This window comes from Macrobrachium nipponense, chromosome 8 (genome assembly GCF_015104395.2).
Source record: "Macrobrachium nipponense isolate FS-2020 chromosome 8, ASM1510439v2, whole genome shotgun sequence".
NCBI classification, from domain to species: Eukaryota; Metazoa; Arthropoda; class Malacostraca; order Decapoda; family Palaemonidae; genus Macrobrachium; species Macrobrachium nipponense.
In genome coordinates this window covers 3,462,300-3,484,199 of record NC_087203.1, presented here as the reverse complement: position 1 = coordinate 3,484,199, position 21,900 = coordinate 3,462,300, and the positions used below count along the sequence as shown (strand labels likewise).

Sequence of the window (21,900 nt, the reverse complement as noted above, 5' to 3'; positions counted from 1 at the left end):
CAAACAAAGGGACGGGGTCCATTTTGATTCAGAAATCCGTAACGCATTCCTCAATCGTTTAATGAGATTAATCAGGAGAGAGAGAGACAGACAAAATAACTAGGCTCAGCTTGTTCCGATGTGCAATTAGCCCACGTGTCACTAGTCTTTGCACCCCGTCTTCCTAACGTAAGAAAAATCCTCATTTCCTAGTTTGCAAAAACCCCCCTAAGAAGTAGAGTAAATAATACAAAATGGCAGTGGCTATGATTGTTCACTTCGAGGCCTCGATGAGTCTCACCACGGACTTACTTGCCGAATCACAGCGTGCGTTAGTAGAAACGTATTCTGAGAGCGTGTACCAAAATTTGGTCACACAGTTGAGACAAGAAGAAGGTCAGCTTCGAGAGCTGTACAAACGTCAAGTCATAAAGTTAGAATCTAACTTAGATGCCAGAATCAGGCAAACCTTAGCAGAAGCTGTGCGAGCTTCTACCCTTTTGTTGAATCGAATCGATAAACTGAAAGTCACTCAGACAGGGAATGTTTCCCTCCCCAAATTGAAACCGCTGCCTCTCCCCACTTTTGAAGGGAAAGTGCAGGAATATGCTTCTTACAGAGAATTGTTCACGATCCACGTGGATCGAAGGGCAGATTTGGACGACGTGTCCAAATTTACTTACTTATTAGGGACTCTGGGCAGGGATCCGCTTAGGATCGTTAAATCCCTAAGTGTAACCGCCGCGAATTACCAGGTAGCGTTAGATCTCTTAGATAAGCAATATGGTAATGTACACCAAACGCTCGTGATCTTGCATCGAAAACTTGCCAACATTTTCGTACCCTCGTTGAACCCCGTAGAGCTGAAGAAGTTCAGGTTTGAGTTAACAGTGATCATTGAGCAAATAAAGAGGCTCAGTACTAATGATATAGGCCATGGCATGGTCATGAGCCTCATCAATCAGAAGTTGTCAGAAGGTAAGCTCTATCGAAAGGTGGTCGAACACCTCAGAAAATGTGACTATAATTTAGAAGAATTTTTTGAAGCTATAGACTTCATAATTCGCATGTTGGAAGATGACGCATTACAGCGAGGCGAAAAATTAGAATCTGATAAGAATAACGATGTCAGCGTTAGACCCAAAACGAAACCTATGCAGAATAATTCTTGTCCCTTTTGCAATGAACGGCACCCGCCTCACGGATGCCGCCGAGTAAGTGATGTGGCTGCCAGACGCCGCATTCTACTAAGAAAAGGCCTGTGTTTTAATTGCCTTCAGTCAGGTCACTGTAGTGATAGATGCACTAACCCCAATTCCTGTAAAAGTTGTGGAAATAATCATAATACTTCCATTTGTGATAATAGCAGCTTTAGAAAAGCACATTCAGTTCCCTCCACTTCGTCCCGAAGTAATCCCATTTTAGTAAGTAACAGTCAAGCTACAACCTCCTGCCCAGTAGTAAATGCGACGACCAGGCAGCACGATAGAAACCCCCGTCCGCCCAAAGAGAAAGTAGAATCACAACCATGTAAGAGCGCTAAAGTAGCCCAAACGTCTAGTGTAGATCTTCCCTGTACGATTTTGCCAACGGCCATGGCCGAGATCAGTCATAAGCAGGGGAGTAAACGAGTTCGCTTGTTTTTGGACACTGGGAGTCAACGAAGTTTTATCTCCGCTAAAACTGCAAAGCAGTTAGGCCTGCCAGTGGTAGGCAAAGTGGCATTAAACATTGCTCCCTTTGGTTCAGCAGAAATCAGTGGCCAGTATGACGTAGTGAGTTGCCGGGTAGAGATGGGTAATAGAATTGTTCGAATGAAACTAGTTGTTCACGAGAACGTAGACGTCCCGATTCATAACGCAGGTTATGTAAGAGTAAGATAACACCTAGTGGGGATGGGAGTCACGTTAGCAGATCCTGACAGTAAGAGCGATAAGTTAAGAAACGTGCACATTCTTGTGGGTGCAGACTATTTTAATTATTTTATTATTGGAGTAGAAAGGATCGATGGGATAAGTCTTTTTCTGACCCATAATGGCATGTCGCCATATGGGAGAGTGCCACAGTGGCTATTAGAAGGTCACAAGATAGATCATGTGAGAACACTCAGGGTATGTAGGGCGCGAGCGAACCAATTGCATTTGATGTTGGATGAATGGTGGCGTTTAGACATCCTTCAGGCATCGCCCCATCCGAACAATACACTGTCCGTGAAGCGGAAGCTATGCGAAAGGTTTCGCAGAGTGTAACGAAGAAGCCTGAAGGATATCAGGTTAGCTTGCCGTTCCGTTCAGAAGGTAGGCCAGAAACCAACTTTAGAAATGCTGTAGCACAGCTGGATTCGTTGCAAACGAAATTTCAGAAAGACAAGGAATACTATGATCAATATCAGGGAGTGATCAACAAATACCTAGAGGCAAGATTTATATATGAAGTAAAAGATCCAAAAATAGAAGGATACTACATGCCGCATTTCGGCATTAAAAAGGATAGCTGCACGACCCCCCTTAGAATTGTATTCAATGCCTCATCCAAAGCTAAGAATAATAAATCATTAAATGAATGCCTGTTACCTGGGCCTAATTTAGTAGAGTTGGCCTATAATTTGCTTCTAAAGTTTCGAATGAATAAATACGCCATGCTTGCAGACATAAGCAAAGCATTTCATAGAGTACTGTTAGATCCCTGTGATGCCAAATATACAAGATTCCTGAGGCGAGAGGTAGCAGGTCGAGCGCTGACCTTCGCTTTCAGAGTCGTGGTGTTCGGCATCACGGCTAGTCCCTTTTTGTTACAACAAGTGTTGAATCATCATTTTAAGTTAGAAGGAAGACCTGAATTAAGCAAGTCCTCTTATGTCGATAACTATGTCAGTACATTTGACAGTTTGGATGAGATGAAAAAAGAACAAGAATCTGTCCACGCAATTTTGGATAGGGCCAGAATGCCGTTAGAAGGGTGGGCAACAAACAGTATAGCCTTCGATAGCGAGAAAGAGTGGAAAGAACCTGTGAATGTGAGCGTGCTCGGGCTGAGATGGGCTCGAGACGTCGACCGTCTGTGTGTGAAAGAGAGTGAGAGGATTCGTGAATTGGGGGAGGGATGGGTACCTACGAAGCGTAGGGTACTATCTTTGTTAGTATCAATTTATGATCCGCTAGGTCTAGTCAGTCCTTTATTTGTTAGGGGAAAACTGTTTCTCCAACAACTTTGGGAACAAGAGATTGGATGGGATGACGTGTTATGTAAGGAAAAGGCTAAAGAAGCGCGAGAACTGCTAGTAGAATTGAAATCAGTCTGTGAGTTAACATTTCCGAGAGCGGCAGGAGTCAGAAGATCCGAACTCCATATATCACCGATGCCAGTAGTAGGGCATACGGTGCTGTAGCATATGTCAGAGATGAAGAAAGTAATGTAAGATTACTCACCAGCAAAATGAGAATCACTCCGAAAGGGATGCTCAGAATTACCATCCCTAAATTAGAACTTTTAGCATTGCTGTTAGGTTGTAGGCTAGCAAAAACAATTAAAGGGCTAATAGAGCCGCAAGAAATTAGTATCTGGTCAGATAGCAAAGTTGCCTTAGCATGGGTGGCATCACCGGATGCCAAGGACAACAAAAATATCTTTATATCTAACCGTGTGGCGGAAGCTGTTTTTCTCCGCCAGATTTGTGATTTCAGATTGAAGTATGTGCCCAGCAAACAGAATCCTGCTGATGTCTTGTCAAGGGGCGCAACAATCCAGCAATTGCAGCAGAATCCTCTTTGGCGCCAAGGTCCAGAGTTCTTGGGAATCCCAGGAGAGCCTGTTCCCTTCAAAGAGGAAGATCTAACGAATATCAGAACTGTGGTAGCGGCGGTGCAGGAACTGAGGGAAGAAACAAGGTCTATTCCCCCAGGAGAGATATGGGAACTACTACTCAGGGAGGTTGAGTTCCGAATTTTGATTAGAGTAACCAAATTAGTGTTAAAGTTTGCAAAAGTGAAAAGGGATCCTTTTCGAGTTCTTGTCTTATTAGAACAAAAATACATAGATAATTTATCTCTTACTAGTGATCAGCGAATTATATTTATTAACGAAAATTCATAACGTCTTCTTTTCTATAAGACGCGCTCCTTCCCCGCCATGCATTTAGGAATTGCGTCATAAACTGTCGTGTATTGGACAGCTTTCTGTTCAACAAATCGCCCGCGAGATCCTTCAGTCTTGCCCCAATTTAACACAACACTTGTGAAGTTAAATGGCGGGGATTTCGAATGATCAGTTCGAAATTCACGACATACTCCACACCCGAAGTATGGGGCGTTAAGGTGTCTAAACGCCTCCAGGTAGTATCAAATGCTTTTTCCAGATCAAAGAACACAGCAATGGTTTGATTTTGGACTGCAAAAGCATTCTGAATCTCACGTGTGAGACATAATAAGGGGTCCAAAGTACTTCTATTCTTGTGGAAGCCAAATTGCCTCTTCGACAACAGGCTCTTTGTTTCTAATAACCATATCAGACGAAAATTCACCATTCGTTCGTAAATCTTGAAGACAGCTGGTAAGAGCAATAGGCCTATAACTTTTGGGATGACTAGGGTCCTTTCAGGGTTTCAAAAAAGGAACTTATAACAGACTTTTTCCACAACTTGTATGAAGTCCCTGAGGACCAGAATTCGTTTAAAACATCGACAAAGAATTTTTTTTACTCCAGAGGTAAATGAGAAATCATTGCATAAATAATATCATCTTCTCCAGGTGATGTTGGAGAGGACAAAGATAAGGCATATTCGAATTCGACAATATTAAATGGAAGGTTATATGCCTCAGAGTTAGAACAAACAGGCAGATTAACTATAGTCGTGTTTCTAATATTGCGAAATTCAGGGGAGTAGTGACTGGGGTTTGAAACGCTTGAAAAGTGCCAAGCAAAGGCCTCTACTACCTCTCTTGCATCCGATATAACTACCAAGTTGATTTTCAAAATCGGTAAAGGAGAAGGGAAAATTTCCCTAGTAATTTACAGATTCTATCCCAAACTAGAGAAAGTGGCGAGTTATAATTTAATTCTGATACGTACCTAACGAAGGACTCCCTCCTTGCTTCTTTAAAAACTTGCTTTTGTTTGGCGAGGTTTTTCTTGTAAATTATTCTATTAACCAAGACAGGACGCCTTCGATATCGCTTGCAATTTTCCTAGTCAAGGCACATTTACTATTCCACCAAGGTACCAGTGGACGACGGGGTTTCCCTGATGTTTTAGGAATTGACGTCATTGCCTCTCCAATCATTACACTAGCGAGATATTCATAGGCAGCCGAGGGGCAAGGAAATTCATTGGCCTTACGATTGACATTGATAGATTTTTCATACAGCTGCCAATCTGCCTCCTCTATCTTCCATTTGGGTAAAGATGGGGAGGGTGTATTTTGTACATACTTAAGATGGATGGGATAGTGGTCGCTCCCATAGAGATTTTCATCCACTAACCACTTATAGTCTAATCATAATGACGACGAACATATTGTAAGATCAATTGCTGGACTGGAGTTATGGGCTACATCAAACCTTGTAGGAGAACCGTTGTTCATTAAAACTACATCATTACAATCTAACAATCTTTCAATTATAAGCCCACGGTGATCACACCTACCTTCCCCCCACATTTGCATTGAAATCCCCCATCAGAATGAAAGGCTGAGGTAGTTGGTCTGAAAGTGATTGCAAATCTTCAACCTCTAATTGTCTTGGATTGCCAGCTCTGTCCACCAATCGAGTTTCTAGGCCAGGTTGTAGATAAAGAGAGCATAGAGTGACCCATTTGTTGATGAAAATCTGTGTTGCACAAGCTTGCAGTATCGAGTCTAATTGGATAACTTTTTGTAGTAATGACTTTGCCGCAATAATACATGTGCCACCATGAGCACGTTCACCTACAGGTGGTGGAGATCTGTGAAAAATAAAGTTCTGTCCACAGTTAGGAGAATCATTACCAAGTTTGGTCTCTTGCCAACAAAGGGCAGCTAAATTATGCTCCTTGAAAAGGACCCGGACCTGTTCTCTGTTTGAATGGAAACCTCGTATGTTCCACTGACATAGAGCCATTATTTACCATTAGATTTTTTTTTACTTTTCGGACTTGGAATGGGCTGGTCTGAAAAGACTTGGTCTTTGTTTCGCAGAGGAACTTGGCAGATCCTCAAGAGACCTGCTATTTCCTCTCTTGGGAACCCTACTATGGTGTGGGGATATAGGTGGAGATGATGAAGGAGTACGGGGTCTCTTATTTCTAAGAGGCACCGTCTCTGCAGCATGCACCTGAGCCTTATGAGGTGCACTGAACAAGGTTTCATTCTGGGACATACCCAGATCAGGCAGCGAAGCTACCTGTGAGGCTTCTACATCAGAAGCCCGAGAGACTTCCCAGAAGCCCATAGGAGGCCCATCGGGAGGGGACAAAGGAGCCCTCTTGGATGAAGGCAGAGATGCTGAATGCACTTCGAGCTCAGAAAAGGATAGCTGAAGCTTTGGCTTTGAAGTTGGCATCCTAGATTGATCTTTTTTATTCGATTTTCCAATTTTCACTACATCACTATATTGAAGTCTTGGGAACAAAAGTCTTTTTGCCTGGCCAATACTTAGATGTTCAGCATGAACTTTCTCTATGGCTGCCACATCATTTTTAAATGACTCACATTCCTTATGCCTTACATTATGATTTCCCTTACAATTTATACATAATATTGGATTAGAACATTCGCCTTCATGCTTTTGTAATGAGCAGGCAGCACATAACTGGTTTCTAGTACACACCTTTGACGAGTGACCATATCCAAAACATATGAAGCATTGGAGTGGTCTATGCTTAAAAGGTCTAACATGAAATCTCTCCTTGTCAACATATACATAATCAGGAACTTGATCATTATTAAAAGTGAAAATAATCATTCTTGACCTTGGAACCTTGAAAATCTTCCACACTTTATCATCACATATTTCCAGCAATTCCTCGTCAGGCAGTTCATATAGGTCTTGACTGAATACCACTCCCTTGGCATAACTAAAACTATAGTGTGGTTTGACCTCTTTTATCATATCAGTATTTTTCAGCCTAGAGATCATGTGACATTGTCTATAAGACTTTGCATGAACCAAAAAACTGTTCTTTCCAAATCTAGTAATATCAGAGTTGGTCATTGTTCCTACCAATATTCTCAAATGTTTCCTGAGGTGAAAAAGACTGCAAAAGTCTGATTTTGTTGAAACAATCAGCCACCTGGCAGGTAGAGGTGTCCTCACCTTACGTTTCCCATCTGTAGTTTCCTGACTGACCCTAGCTGGATAAAAGGAATCTATTTCAATATTCTGGGGTATTTTATGAATTAATACACACTTTAAGTTTTCCTTTGATGAACACTTGAAAGCATTCATGGCATTCTTATGAGTAGAAAACTCAATCCAAACCCTCCAAAATGCAAAATCTTCAGTTTCACAATACTTAATGACTTTAATTTCACCATACCTTCCAAACATTTCCATAAATGCAAAACAATTTAAATCTGAGGAGAGAGAATCAACATAAAGGATTCTCTCACCACTGCTAGAGCTTTCCATAGCCACATTCAAGGTCTTGTCATGGGTCGTCTTCTGTACAATTAAATTTTCTTTAGTATTGTCCTTGTCCATGCCAGAGGTCGAAGAGGAAGGTAGTGTCAGGAGGTCGCATTGTCCGAGGGAGTTTATTATAGGGTCATTGATCATTAATCCTTTAAGAGAAATTTGAAAAACCTACTGCAAATCAGGCAGAAAGCCAAGCCCACCTCACCAGAGACTGACTCCCGTATGTCCACTCCCTACCCTACCCCAATGGGATAGCTCTATCATAACATGAGTGGCTCAAGTGTAAGCAAAACCCGCTTGATAGGACTGAGGGCATAACTAGTATGCAATCATCCCCATTCATGTTACAATAGAGGGCAAACCGGAAAGAATGCCGAGAGTCCTACCGTAGAGACTATACCTCCCCGGATTCCGTAGTCAAGTCCCCTACAGGTAGTTCCGCCCCGATAGATATTGGTATGAAATCATATCAACATCCTCAGGGTCCAAACATACTCGAGAGGCGGACCAAACCTCTACAGTCTCTGCCATTTGGGTCAAGAAAGAGCCAATGCGCAGCAGCCCAGCCCCTGCCCAACCTGTAAGAAGGTTCTAGTGAAGAGGGGGGACAGCTAGGTTGAGGAACTGAGTTAAAGATAGTAGAAGAGTGGAAACAAAAATTTAAGTAAGAGGAAAATTGAGACTTTTGGATTCGAACTGGGAGATATTTCTCCCAGTTCGAAAGCTCTCTTGCCCGCTATGCATTTTCAGCCATCAGCTGAAAATGCGTAACTTCGTCAAGGCAGTCTCAAATCAAGAGGGTCTCTCACCAGGAAGGCCCAACTGGGGGAGGAGCAATAATGTTACACACAGTGGTAACTGCCCTGGGACCCTCACCTAGATATACGCCATACCCACAGTGCCTTAGGGGTCGTCAGTCCGTCCAGATCTGACCCAGCAGTGTGGGCATGGGTTGACATAAAAATTCCCCATCGCTTGACCACATCTGGTACTTTAGTTTTACGGGTGGTGCAGCATGCCGTCCAACTCCGCCCTCCATCAAGTTAAAGGAGCAGTGAACTCTGTAATCCAATAACATGCCAAAGTCGTCAACGAAAGATGAAGAGGGGAAGGGGATAATTTATAGGAAGAGGAGTAAAGGTAAAGGGGTTAAAGGTCCCACTGTTTAGTTAAATCCACAGTAGAAAGAGTAGGCATAAAAGAGCATACTCTCTCTGCATTGGATCCCTCAAGGGGTTGGAATCAGGAGTATGGTGGTCTTTGAAAGGCTTGAAAATGACTCTTGAACAGAGTGTAATTTTATTGCATACTTACCAAACAATTATTATGGCTGTAGGCTCCCTACACGGCAGACCAAAATAAAAAATTCGTGTTGGCACCGCCATCGCTGATATAGGTGACGTCATCTCCCGCCACTCGCGGGAGGAACAGGTACAACAGACCAGGTGTAATCCATTCTGCCAACCTGTGAGGAGGGGCTTCAATTAAATAATTGTTTGGTAGTATGCACAAAAATTAACATTTTAATATAAAAATAACATTTTTATTGCAGTGTCTTACCGAACAATTATTCAATTATTTCATCTGATTGCCCTTTGCAAGGAGGGGGCAGGTGGATGTCTGCTAAATTAAAAAATATAACAGGATTTTTGAGAACAGAAATAGTCAGTGATCGTTGCACCTTCCTTGTAAGAGAGCTACTACAGGAAAATACTGCCTATGGTCGGTGCTCATCTTACGTAGTAGATAGCTTGGCTGTCTGCCCAATGAGTGCCTCTACATAGAGTAGGATACCTTTGCAGTCATGGTTGTTCACAGGTTACTCAACAAATGTGAGAAACAGCATTGTCCTTACCCTGGGTGAAGACCAGGTATCACATACAAGTAAACAACAACAAAATAAAGTCACCTACATCATATTAAAAATCTATAACCATCTTACTATAAACAATTGGCTGGTGAGTACCCCCAGCTTCCCTTAACAAAAAACCTTGACACAAGGCAAAATACAGAGAAGGACCCACCCCCTATGTCGTTTCTCCTAACTCCATGAGCGAAAGTCCAAGAGAAATATGATTTTCAAACACCATCTCAATCTCCTTAAGGTAATGAAATGCAAAAACTGACTTTGACCTCCAAAAAATACTCTGCAGAATAGCGGACAATGTCAAATTGTGTTGGAACGCCAGGGAGGTTACTACTGCTCAGACTTCGTGTGTTTTGACCTTCAGCAAGGGATAATCTTCTTCCTTGATATGAGAATGCGCCTCGATAATATGTTCTCCCAAGAAGAAGGAGATCTCATTCTTCGAAAGAGGCCGAGAGGTCTTCACTGAACAACACAGTCAAGATTGACTGATTGATTTGTTAGTTCTTACTGGCATTGCAATGATGAGGTTATTGACACTACCACAGTCGAGAAGATAACCCTCTTAGTTTCTCCGTCATGTGGAGATAATGCCTAAGAGCTCTTACTGGACATAAAAGCCTTTCTTCTTCTGGACAGAGAATATTTGGCTAAATTCTTGAGAGTGAAGGAGAGTGGCCAAGGTCTCTAAAGATTTTCATTCATGGCTAGAAAATTCAACATCAAGGAGCAAACTGCATCCCCTTGTGAGAAGTAAATTCTTTACTCCATAACATGGAAATCACTAACACGGCTACCAAAAATTACATCTTCTTGGTTAGGTTCCTTATCAAAGAAGACCACATGGGTTCAAAAGACAAATTCGAAAGCCATTTAAGTACATCATCAAGGTTCCATTCCACTGAATCCTTTGGGCACTTAGAAGTTTTAAAAGACTCAATCAAGTCCGAGAGGTCACTAATATTATAAAGGTTCACTCCTCTGTGTTTAAAAGCAGATGCTAAAATCGCTCTATAACCCTTAATCGTCAAAGAAGCCAAATGTCTAGATTCTCTTAAGAATAGAAGAAAGTCTGCTACACTGCTTATAGAAGTCTCAGAAGAAGAGACTTTATTGTGCTTACACCATCTTCTAAAGACTCCCCATTTAGATTGGTTAAAAAAAGCTCTTCTGCACTTTGCGATAGCTTCTGAAGCTCTCCTCAAAAAGTTTTTCGCTCTGACAAGGCTCCTGACAGTCTGAAGCCTGTCTGGGCCACAGCGGACAATCCTTGATGGAACCTTGCAAATGAGATTGTCTGAGTAGCAACTTCTTGAATGGTAGGAGTCTTGGGAAGACGACAAGAAGACTGAGAAGATCTGAAAACCATTCCTTTCCTGGTCAGAATGGAGTTACGAGAGTGAGAGAAACGTTTTGATGAAACAGGACTTTGTTCAGAACTTGTCTTTTCATAACGAACTGAGGAAAAGCATATGCGTCCAGTCCCGACCAATCCAGCAACATTGCATCAACAGACCATGTGAGAGGGTCTGGGACTGGTGAGCAAAATAGAGGAAGGTGATTGTTCTTGGAAGTGGCGAACAGATCTATTGCTGGTTTTCCCCAGATTCTCCAAAGGTCTAAGCAAACCTTGGCATCGAGAGTCCAATTCTGATGGAAGAACCTCGACTCAATTCATCTATCATTACAATCATTCTTTGCTAAACACACCAAGGAATCTGGGACACTTGATTCCTCTCTGCCCATAAAAGAAAGTCTCTTGCTTTCTTGTACAGGGAGAAAGTGTTTCCCCTTGCTTTCAAATGTATGACAATGCGGTGGAGTTGTCGGCATGTCCTGCTACCTCTTGTCCTGTGCCTTGGTGAACGAACACCTGCAGAACCCAGATGGACGGCTAACAACTCTTTTACATTGATATGAAGGGAACTCTGAGACGTTGACCAGTTTCCTGACACTTTTATCTCTCCTAACAGATCCCCAACCTACACCGGGTGCGTCAGAATAAAACTGTAGGGTTGGTCAGAGAGGATGAGGGGAAACACCTTCTAAAAGTCTCGGTTTCAAGAGCCACCACGCCAGGTTTTCTTTGATCTCTTTTGTGATATTGAAACTCATTGAGTCTGGCCGAGACTTTCTGCACCATGATACCTTCAGGAAGAATTGAAGGGATCGCATGTGTAACCTCCCAAATCTTACAAATTGCTCCACTGACAATAAGGTGCCCAGAAGACTCATCCACTGGAGAGTGGAACAAGTTCAATGGTACCTGAGGCAAGATTGTGCTCTTTTTGGGGAGAGAAAAGCCCAAAAAGCTAGAGTATTCAGGATGTTTCTCAAATAGAGAATACTCTGTGTCAGAATCAGTTGGGATTTTTGGGATTTCTCCTTGTTGATGAGAATCCCTAAAGAGTGAGTCCAGCAGAGTCCTCTCTAGAGCCTTCAAGCACTGACTTTCTGAGGAGGAGTGGAGAAGCCAGTCGTCTAGGTAAAGTGACACATTGATACCCAGGAGATGTAGCCACTTCCCTAGTGGTGCCAACACTCGAGTAAACACACCTGTGGTGCCATCGACAGACCGAAGCACAGCGCTCGAATCGGAATATAGAAATAAGCGTCTTGCATGTCCAAGGAGACCATCCAGTCTCCCTGGTGAAGCGATGCTAGGACTGAGTGAGTTGTTTCCATTTTGAACTTTGTTTTCAACACAAACAAGTTCAGAGTGCTCACATCCAACAGTGGTCTCCAGCCCCCGATGGCTTGGGGACTACGAAAAAGTGGTTGTAAAACCCTGGTGATGATTTGTCGACTACTACTTCTGAATGAGAGCTTCCACCTCTCGGGCCTGAGCTACAAACCTCTCAGAGACTGGAAAGTAAGCCGACAATACAATTTGAGCATTGGAGAGAGGAGGAGGATTTTTTAAAGGAATGGAGTAGCTGAGGCTAAGAACTTGGACCACCCAAGGATCTGCCCCTCTGTGACTCCACTCCTCCCAAGACAAGAGCAATCTGGCACCTACCAGAGCATGAAGGACAGTCATATCATTTGTAGGAAGGCTTAGAAGCAGGTTTTGTCATAGACTTGGAAGGGGGCCGCAAGTTTGAGTGAGATCTGACAAAGGGTCTGGTTCCACCGCCACGAAAAGGCTGCTGCAAAGGAGAGGTGGCTTTCGTGCATTTAGTTGACTAGGACAACCGATCATTTGTCGACTTTTTCTCCACTGCCAAAAGAATATCCTTAACCGTTTCTTCTGAACACAGATGGTCCTTATCCAACAGCGTGCAAAGCAAAGCGGACTTCTGGGAAGAAGTGACTCCTTTCGTGACGAAGGAGCACCAAAGTTCTCTCTTTTTAAGAGTACCAAAGGCGATGAGAGTGTCAATCTGTAAGTGTTACATAATAAAAATATGGAATGTTATTCCATATATATAAAAAACTAAAACTATGATTAATTAAAAACCAGTGACCCAAGAGGTCAACCAGATTGCTTGCAGGAATGTGATCAGACCAGAGACGATAAGTAGGCCAAGATGACGTATACAATAAAGTAGGCTAAGATGACGTGTTCTAATCAGTCAGTGTCTAGTGCCGTCACCTGTAGTCATTCATTTGTTTATAAACTTTAGTCCAAGCTTCCTGCTTGAGACAAACACCGTGACCTATAGCTCAAGCGGCCTACGTGATTTGTAATCTATGTCATCTGTGTGTATGTTCAGATGTTCGAGCTACTGTCTGCTTCCTTTATGATTTGTAAACCAGATGGTAGAGGAGAAGCGATCAAACCATCGTCATTAGAAGACCTGTCCATTTTTATCTGAGCTTCATAATGTAGAATCCAATCAGTCATCATCATTGGCAGACTTGTACAATTTCATCTTATAATCTCAGAAGAATAGATGTATTTTTTGTACTCAGTGTTTTCTACTAGAACCTATCATCATGAGTTTAACACATCTCCGTCGTCCTAACCAGAGAAGATACTGACTTCGTAAGTTATCATCAAACCCCAAGACACTCCAATGAGTATGGAAGTCAGAACCAACCGACTTAGCGTAAGATTATCGCAAGTCTAACATAACCTCACAGGGCGCCTTATTATACAAAGCAACAGCCCTTAAAAATCTCATCAGAGGCGTCCTTAACAGACTTGTAAGCGCACGACTGAACCCCCAGCCAATCTGACGCCACGTCCTCCGGAAGAGAGGGGCAGTCCTTCATCTTCAAAGTTTCATTTATCGATTCCAGCTTGTGCCGAGGAATATTCCTACACAATAGGCGAGGGTTTGAATTCCTGTAGGAATAAGGCTAATTTATGTGCACTAGTATCTAAACTAGAGAGGGATTAAGGAAATAATGGTACATTGCATTATTTATTTTAGGAAATTAATAAGATGCTTAATATTCAGTACAAAGGAGTCCTGTTTATTAAAATTTTCATGCCTAAGGTAGGGCACAGAGAGTGGTGGTATTTGCAGTGAAATAATATGTTTAGGATGAAATTATGTAAGCTATTGCTTAAAGGTTTAAGTACAAAACTGGATACTTTTGCTAAATGATCATTATCCCTTGACACTTGTCAAGTGGCACACAAATGATTTCAATTTAATAAGTACAGTGTTGGGATCAATATGACAGCACTTTATCAGCTTTTATACAAGTTAGTGAGGTTAGTTTGCTTTTAGGTACCACAATACAAAAGATACTGTAATGGGCTTGAAAAACTAAAATTGACGCAAAATAAAAATTAAATGATTCTGCAATGACTATGTGTGTAATTTCTGATGTAAACTGTGCCAACATAGTGAACATACAAGGAGACAGGGGATTAAAACTTGTACCATGGTGTTAAATTCGTAACTACGGGATACCAAGTATAAGATCAAGAGATGATGCACTCAACATATCAATATATGAGTTGGTAAAAATTTTAAATAGCTAAAAAATCAGATTAATCAGTTATAAGTAATAACCATCAAGTATTAATATACATGTTATAAAAAACTGGGCAAAAGTCTAATTATGCTCCCAAGATTGAAGTTTAACACATCAAATGTCCTGTTTTGAAATGAGCCAAAAAATTTACTTGGAAATAACAGTGTGACAGCTGTCAGTAATTCAGAGAATATGGAAGGATTATTGGTGCTATAAAAATCTAATGTACAGTAATATGTGGAAAAGTTGTGACTTGAAAATCAGATAAAAAAAATCACGCAGAAATATTTTTGGCTTTTTTCGCCGAATATGCTTGGAAATACAGGAAACTGCTTACAAATACTGTAGTGTGTGTGCACCACAAGAAAACACGAACAACTTGAAACTACCTTAATTATGTGCTTTATACACCTACAATTATATGACACAAATCTTCACCTGTGAAGTGAAATAGTGTTTACTCCAAGGATTTATTTATAAAAAAAAGTTAAAGCTCTTGTCCATAATAAACTTTTACAAAATCATTAAATTTACATGTAAAAACCATAAATAGATAAAATCAACAGTGTTGTAGTGAAGAGGGTTCACAAAACATTTCATACTGACTTTAATAACATCAGTATTATACTTTAAATCTAACTGTATCATTAGTAACGTGTGGAACTACTAATGTGATAACCTCAACAGTGTCTCTTAACATATAAATTTTCAACACCATAATAATATTTTGACTAATTTTTTATCCTAGCAACTAGTAAAATCTTGCCACAGCTCAAAAATGTAAGGTCATTATGGTATCGCCATTAAGTACTGACACACCTTAATAAGAGATTGATAAACATTTGTAAAGCCGAAAATATTACACAGAATTTTTTGCTTTGAAACCCATACAACATTTTATGAAGATAAAATATATTAGTTAAATACATACTGTAATAAAGAAACACGACACTAAACTCTATTTGAAAAAATACATAGAAAACTTATAAGCCCAATGAGGAGTGGCTCTGATGCTGCACTTATTCCCGAACTCCCTGAGCCGCGGTGACGTGGACGACCTGCAATTGAAAAGAACCATTTAATCCTTTTTCCTTATCTCACAAATTGAGTCCTTATAAACAGGTTACATTAGCATGAATTTATACCAAGTGTGGCCTAGAATTGTTTATCACATACTCTGAAATACTTATGGTTTATACAGGTTAAAGTGCTTTTAAATGTAGTCGACTATGATCAGTTCTGTAGACATATCTGGTGTAACAGATGGTTTCCTCTTCCGTGGCTTGCATATACAAAGTAAACCAATGTGTATATATGTTAAGGCACTGGTCAGATGTATAAGATGTATATTAAAATAAATGGGGTTGATAACCTTAGCACTTGCTGTTTAGAGACAGGTGCAAAATAGTGAATTCATCCAGATGCTGATATGAGACAAGTCAGAAACATGCCGGTCGTGGGAATGAGACGGCAGCACATTCCAAATATATGAGGTAAACCGCAAGGAAAGGTTATTCAGGTCATCGGATACATGCGCTTGATAAAAAGTGTACATCGAAAATGGAAATGCACAGAATAGACTAGCGTGCATGCGTTCGTGTGTTCAGTAGCATGCGTGTATCCGTACGTCTGTTGGTCAGTGTACATACGATCGTTTGTAAGACAAAATAAATGGAATAAAAAACTCCTAGTGAGGCGATTAAGGTACATTAGCTGATATTCACTGTGTGTGGAAACTCGCCATAGAGGAAGGCACTACGATCCATCGGAAAAGGTAATGTGAAAGACTTAAAAGTTAAACATTTTATGTAGTGACATTGAGTTCAGTTTCTTGAGAAAGGGAAGTGTGGTGCGACACTTAATATTTTTGATGAACTTTAACATTTCATTGTTTGATAATTATATTCTCATTTTCAGATGGATTCGAAGTCACCATTTAAAAATGGATTCTCTAGACTTGTGTTGACAGTTATTGATAAAGACTAAGGAATAGTCGGACAGAAGTAGATAAGAGGGGGTACTTTCTTAAATATGATTTCGTGGCAGAGTAATAGTAGTTTAACGATTTTTGGGATGTTCTTTAACTCCTTTTATTCCATTTTCATGTTAGCTATTTTGGGAAATAACGATTATATTTTTGTAATAGTGGGAGTTTGAATTCGCCTACCTACAGAGATGACACTCAAAGGTAGGTTATGCTTTCCCAGTTAGGATTTCTCTCCTAACATTTAGATGAGGGTCATTTTGACCCTCATAAGATATATACATATATATATATATATATATATATATATATATATATATATATATATATATATATATATATATATATATATAACCCAGTATTCGTATGATTGGATAGTTTCCACCGAACCTTAAAATGTACAATATTACATTTAACTTGACAGTCATTTGAGAATCGTAAGCCCGATGTCATTGCTATCTTACATAATGTATCCTTGGAACTTTTGAGAAACAGAGAAAAAATGATAAACCCAATTTTTGTTTTGGTTTTTAGTTTTTTTGTTTTTACTAGTGTGGCAAATTTCGGTTTGGATCTCTTGAGTATCACCTCTGCTTCTCCTTTCTATGAATTATTTTCCTCATATTACTTGGCAATACTCATCCAAGCGTGTCGTTCACTGTTAACTAAGTGTTGTACTAAAAAAAACCATAAGTGGCACCTCAAAGTTTATTGGATTTCATACTTATCGGATGCATCCGAGACCGGTAAAAATAAAAATATTTCTTATTTATGCATTTTTCTTTTTAAGTAAAATATGTGTAGTTAATTATTTCAAAGTTGAAAGGTCGCTCAGGAACAATGCCATCTCGGTTAAATATAAGCTAAAAAACTGCTCCCTTAAGAACAAATTTGCAAAATCATCAAACTCTTTTCTGCATTAGCTATTTCAATCCACTTACTGAGATATCTCTGTAGCCTAGCTACAAAGTGATATGCAGCCTCACCCTGATCTGGCCTAATATCAAGGAATTTTTTCCTAATTCCCTCTCGGTCATCTCATAACTTTTTAACAATGTTTTTTTTCTTTTCTTTTTTTTAAAGGTTAACATAATTCAAGGCCTCCCCGGGACTTAGACAAACAACCTACTCATACATTTGCTAGCTCTGGCTCTCTGCAAACATTTCAAGTCTTTCGATGACATTGTCTATGTTATGTTTTTCATCAAATCTTGTAGTTTTTCATCGACTATATGGGTACTGTGGGTACTTAATTCTGCCTTGGGTCTTATTATGACGTTCGCGTTCCCACTGTCTTTCAGCTTCCTGTCTTTGACTTCCAGCTTCTTGCCTTCTCTCTCTCTCTCTCTCTCTCTCTCTTTTTCAGCTTCCTCTCCATCTCTCTGTTGCTCTGCATGCGCTAGAATTTGTTGCTCAGTCAGAAACGCACGTAGTTACAGGCCTTTCACTTCCATTTCCTTGGCCAATTTGAGGAGCTTTGCAATCTCTTGGACCATGATGCTGATATATTGGCTACTTAACTTTCATGCAAACACAAAAAATCCCGTTGATCACTGCCATCAGTTCTATCCTGGTCACTTGCACCAATTTTATATCACACAGTGTGCAAAAGGAGGTTCTACGGTGGTAGTGACCTGTGGCTTCAAATATGGTGTAATTAAAACTGAAGTAGAAGATAAAATATAACACTTTATTTCCCACCTACACTTGATGATTTTCACTTTGGGCAATCAAGACTCGTGAATGTGGCTTGACACTATTTGACAAGGGGGTCATGTCTTTAGAACGAGTCCCTGCTTCTAACTAAAAAATAAAATTTCTCTGAACTGAAAACTGACTTCTCTCTGCTTGAGATAATTGAAGTGATGTCTGGGTTTCCCTCTCCCTTCTGTCTGTCTGATCTTCCTCTCTTTCTTACTCTTTAGCCATAAATATATAGTTGCTCCCAACTACGGACATTTCTGGTAAACGACCACATACTAGTAGTAGACATAATATAATCCTGGACAAGCATATTAAGTAAAACTTCTGAAAAAAATCCTAGTTAACATGCTTTCAAACGTTAATAAAAACGAACAAATTTCAATACGGTCTCAATCAACAAACGTTTCCGAAAACTAAACTTATGTCGGAAATCAACGTATACTATGTCAATCGTTCTGGAACACATGAGGAAACTGACGAGTTTATTAATTTCTAAAAACTGCAACAGAAAATGGAGCTATGGAGAAATATACAAAAGGAAACCTATGCATTTCATAAATTATGTTTTGACATAATTTCAATGTTGATGCTGTAGACAATCATCAGTTGACTGATCTCTAAATGTATGTTTTCCAACTGATGTCGCAACAACAGTACTGAACATTTGTCCTGTATAGTAATCGTGTGCCCGCTGCCTTACTTTTCCAATGCTGTAAGAATTTTCAGTGACCTAAACATTTCCAGAATTCCTCTCCAAAGTGTATGTCACATTTGTTTGATGAAGATGGCTGCCTTTCGCTACTAATTACACGCTTAGGCTTCTTACTACATGTCCCGTCTTCTTTTTGGAAACAAATTCTGGCATGTTTCCGGCTTCACCTATTCTTGAGGCCTGCATAACAGTGTTTGGCAAAAGTTTTGATTATAAAAACATCTAGGTCCTCAGATATAGTACTTGATACGATATCTCTCCCAAGCTGTATACAAGAGGTCTGGAATCCTCTATGTTTTGAAGGTCATGATGGGGCCTAGACTTCTGAAAGCCTTTATGTGTTAAAGGTTACTATGAAGCTTGACTGAGATATTCAGACATTTGTAACATCTTGTCCTGGGACTTTTTTAGCTGTTCATCCACAGCGTAGCACATTTTAGCTGTTCTAACGACTTGAGAATGATGTGATCTGAAAATTTTCTTGCATTAACATTTAATTTCACAGATAAGTTTAGCTTGTCCGTATTAGTTTTTTCTTTTTTTCTGATCCAACGACCGCTCGTTGGATAGGTCATTACTACTGTGATTTAAGCTAATTTCTTCAATGTGTTGGTTGTAAAGCATTAAGTTCACACCTACTTTTCAGGGGGACTTCATTAATAATTTTGGGTGATATATAAGTACTGATTCAGTTTGTCACGGTTTGCTCTGTTCCTGCTCTTTTTGTGGGATTACAGAATCACATTTTTGTATGTTGGTCTCATAGATGGATATAGTCACAATCCTTTCTTTTAGCTTTAGTTGAATTTCTTCGATGGTCATTTGATTTCTGTTCTCCATTGTTGCATTTTCATTTCTTTTATATATATAATATGAACCATTCTTTGATCTTGCAGGATGTTTTGATAAGAGCTGACATTTTGAAGTCTCAATATCTTTTGTGGCTATTACATTTTTTGGTGGTATGACCATACATACTGCAGTTATTTTTACAAAGGGGCCCCGGGGTAACATGGTCGTAAGTTTGCTTTGGTTTAGAATTTTGATTTTTAGAGGAGAACTTTGGCCACTGAATTTAATTAATGAGACATTTAATGAGCTTTCCTTAATTTTCGTTGCTTGAGATGGCTTAGATTTGACGATCTTTGTGCTATCATATCTTTGCTATTTCTAATTTTGTTTTTTGGTTATTGTCCCTCGAGATATATTACTGTACCCTTCACATTCTTCATTCAGAATAATTTTCAGTGATTTTAAGTAGTGGTTTATGCAGGATATTTAGTTAATATATACCTTAAAATTTAGTGATGATGCTTTTTTGTTTCTAATGTCACAAATCTAGAATTTTAATTTACAAAAATGGAATGAAAATCAAGGTAAATTTTTCTGTTTACTTAAGTTTTGAGAATTCTTCTGGTCTTTGTTTTGATTTGGTTGTTAACTATACCTCTCTCCTTTTCTAACCGCATTAAAAATGACACAACAGTACAAAAATACAAAATAAGGACGAGTGAAAGTTGTTCATTAAGAAAAGAGGAGAGTAGCAATATTCAACATTTGGCACACTATCCTACCAGCCCAATTTACAATAACGCCCAATTTACAATAAAACAAAGAAAAATAATTATGATTAAATAAACAGGCGTTGATTCTTTCTTCTCAAGTCACAAGTATAAAGTATGGTTTTTGCAAAGGCCATCAAGCTCAATCCTAACCTTTAGACCTTTGACTTTACACCCACGCCAATATTTTGAGGTCTTCCTCACTACAATCAGCCATTCACCAAACATTGTGAATGGATCCTTTATGTGCTGTTTCATTAAGCAGAGTAAATAACTGGAGCCGTGAGGTTGTGGTCTTTCTGCGTTGAATCAATAGTAAAATTTCAAACATGCATGATATAGATCATGTTTACACCGACTTGGGAAACACGATTCCTTAAAAATTCGCAATTTCCGATATTATTAACTGGGTGCAGAGAAACGGCCAAACCATACTTGAATTATTATATTTTAATAATAATTGCACTGGATGTGTATCATAGATGTTTAGCCACAGAAAAATTCCTTGTGTGTTGAACATGGAAGATGTAATGTATGAGAAACCATGAACTTCGAGTAAATTATATCCATAATAAAAGTATTATTATAGTGATACAAAGGTGTGCACAATTATTAAATTTAACAGATTAGATTCTTGCACGTCATAATTTGACAAAGAAAAATTCTTCTCATATGATCCGAGTAAAAAAATTTAAGCTGTTCACACGAAATTAAGGACACGATTAGAATGCCGTAACAATACATATATTGCGCGTTTAATGACACGATTCGAATGCCTTAACAGTAAATATATTGCGTGTTTAATGACACGATTCGAATGCCTTAACAGTAAATATTGCTGGTTTGTTTGACACGATTCGAATGCCTTAACAAGTAAATTATTGCCTTGTTTAATGACCACGATTCGAATGCCTTAACGTAAATATACTGCGTGTTTAATGACCACGATTCGAATTGCCTTTAACAGTAAATAATGCTGCGTAGGTTTAATTGACACAATTCGAATGCCTTAACAGTAAATATACTGCGTGCTTAATGACGCGATTCGAATGCCTTAACAGTAAATATATTGCGTGTTTAATGACAAGATTCGAATGCCTTAACAGTAAATATACTGCGTGTTTAATGACACGATTCCAATGCCTTAACAGTAAATATACTGCGTGTTTAATGACACGATTCAAATGCCTTAACAGTAAATATATTGTGTGTTTAATGACACGATTCGAATGCCTTAACAGTAAATAATTTGCGTGTTTAATGACACAATTAGAATGCCTTTACGGTAAATATATTGCGTGTTTCGAAGATTTTACGCAACTACAATGCACAAATACATGATCTGTGTAGCTAAACAGCCCAACACTTTCTTGTACAGCCGTTTTCAGTTTCCATGACTCCATTTTTCGTGAATGGCTTTCTATCCAAATGAAGTACCAATGGAAGGCAGCAAATCGGCAAATATTCAATTTAGCGTGAATGAAGCAGTGACCCTTGTGTCCCAGGAACCACCAACTATGATTGGGAAAACTTTTGTTATGCATGTGTGCATG

General features: G+C 39.5%; 2 protein-coding genes across 2 annotated transcripts in view; one reads left to right on the top strand and one right to left on the bottom strand.

Moving 5' to 3' along the window:
* Positions 1-2,203: 2,203 nt before the first annotated feature.
* LOC135223344 (uncharacterized) lies at positions 2,204-9,370 on the top strand. Its single transcript, XM_064261807.1, has 2 exons — positions 2,204-2,937; positions 9,139-9,370. The coding sequence occupies exons 1-2, from the start codon at positions 2,204-2,206 to the stop codon at positions 9,368-9,370; spliced, it is 966 nt and encodes a 321-aa protein (XP_064117877.1).
* A 4,440-nt stretch (positions 9,371-13,810) lies between these two features.
* LOC135222585 (uncharacterized) overlaps positions 13,811-21,900 on the bottom strand; it is a 320,895-nt gene continuing 312,805 nt past the window's right edge. The window contains exon 17 of the mRNA XM_064260658.1: positions 13,811-15,443. Within this exon, the coding sequence (XP_064116728.1) occupies positions 15,337-15,443 (107 nt within the window). The 3' untranslated portion in view covers positions 13,811-15,336. The remainder of the gene's footprint in view (positions 15,444-21,900) is intronic.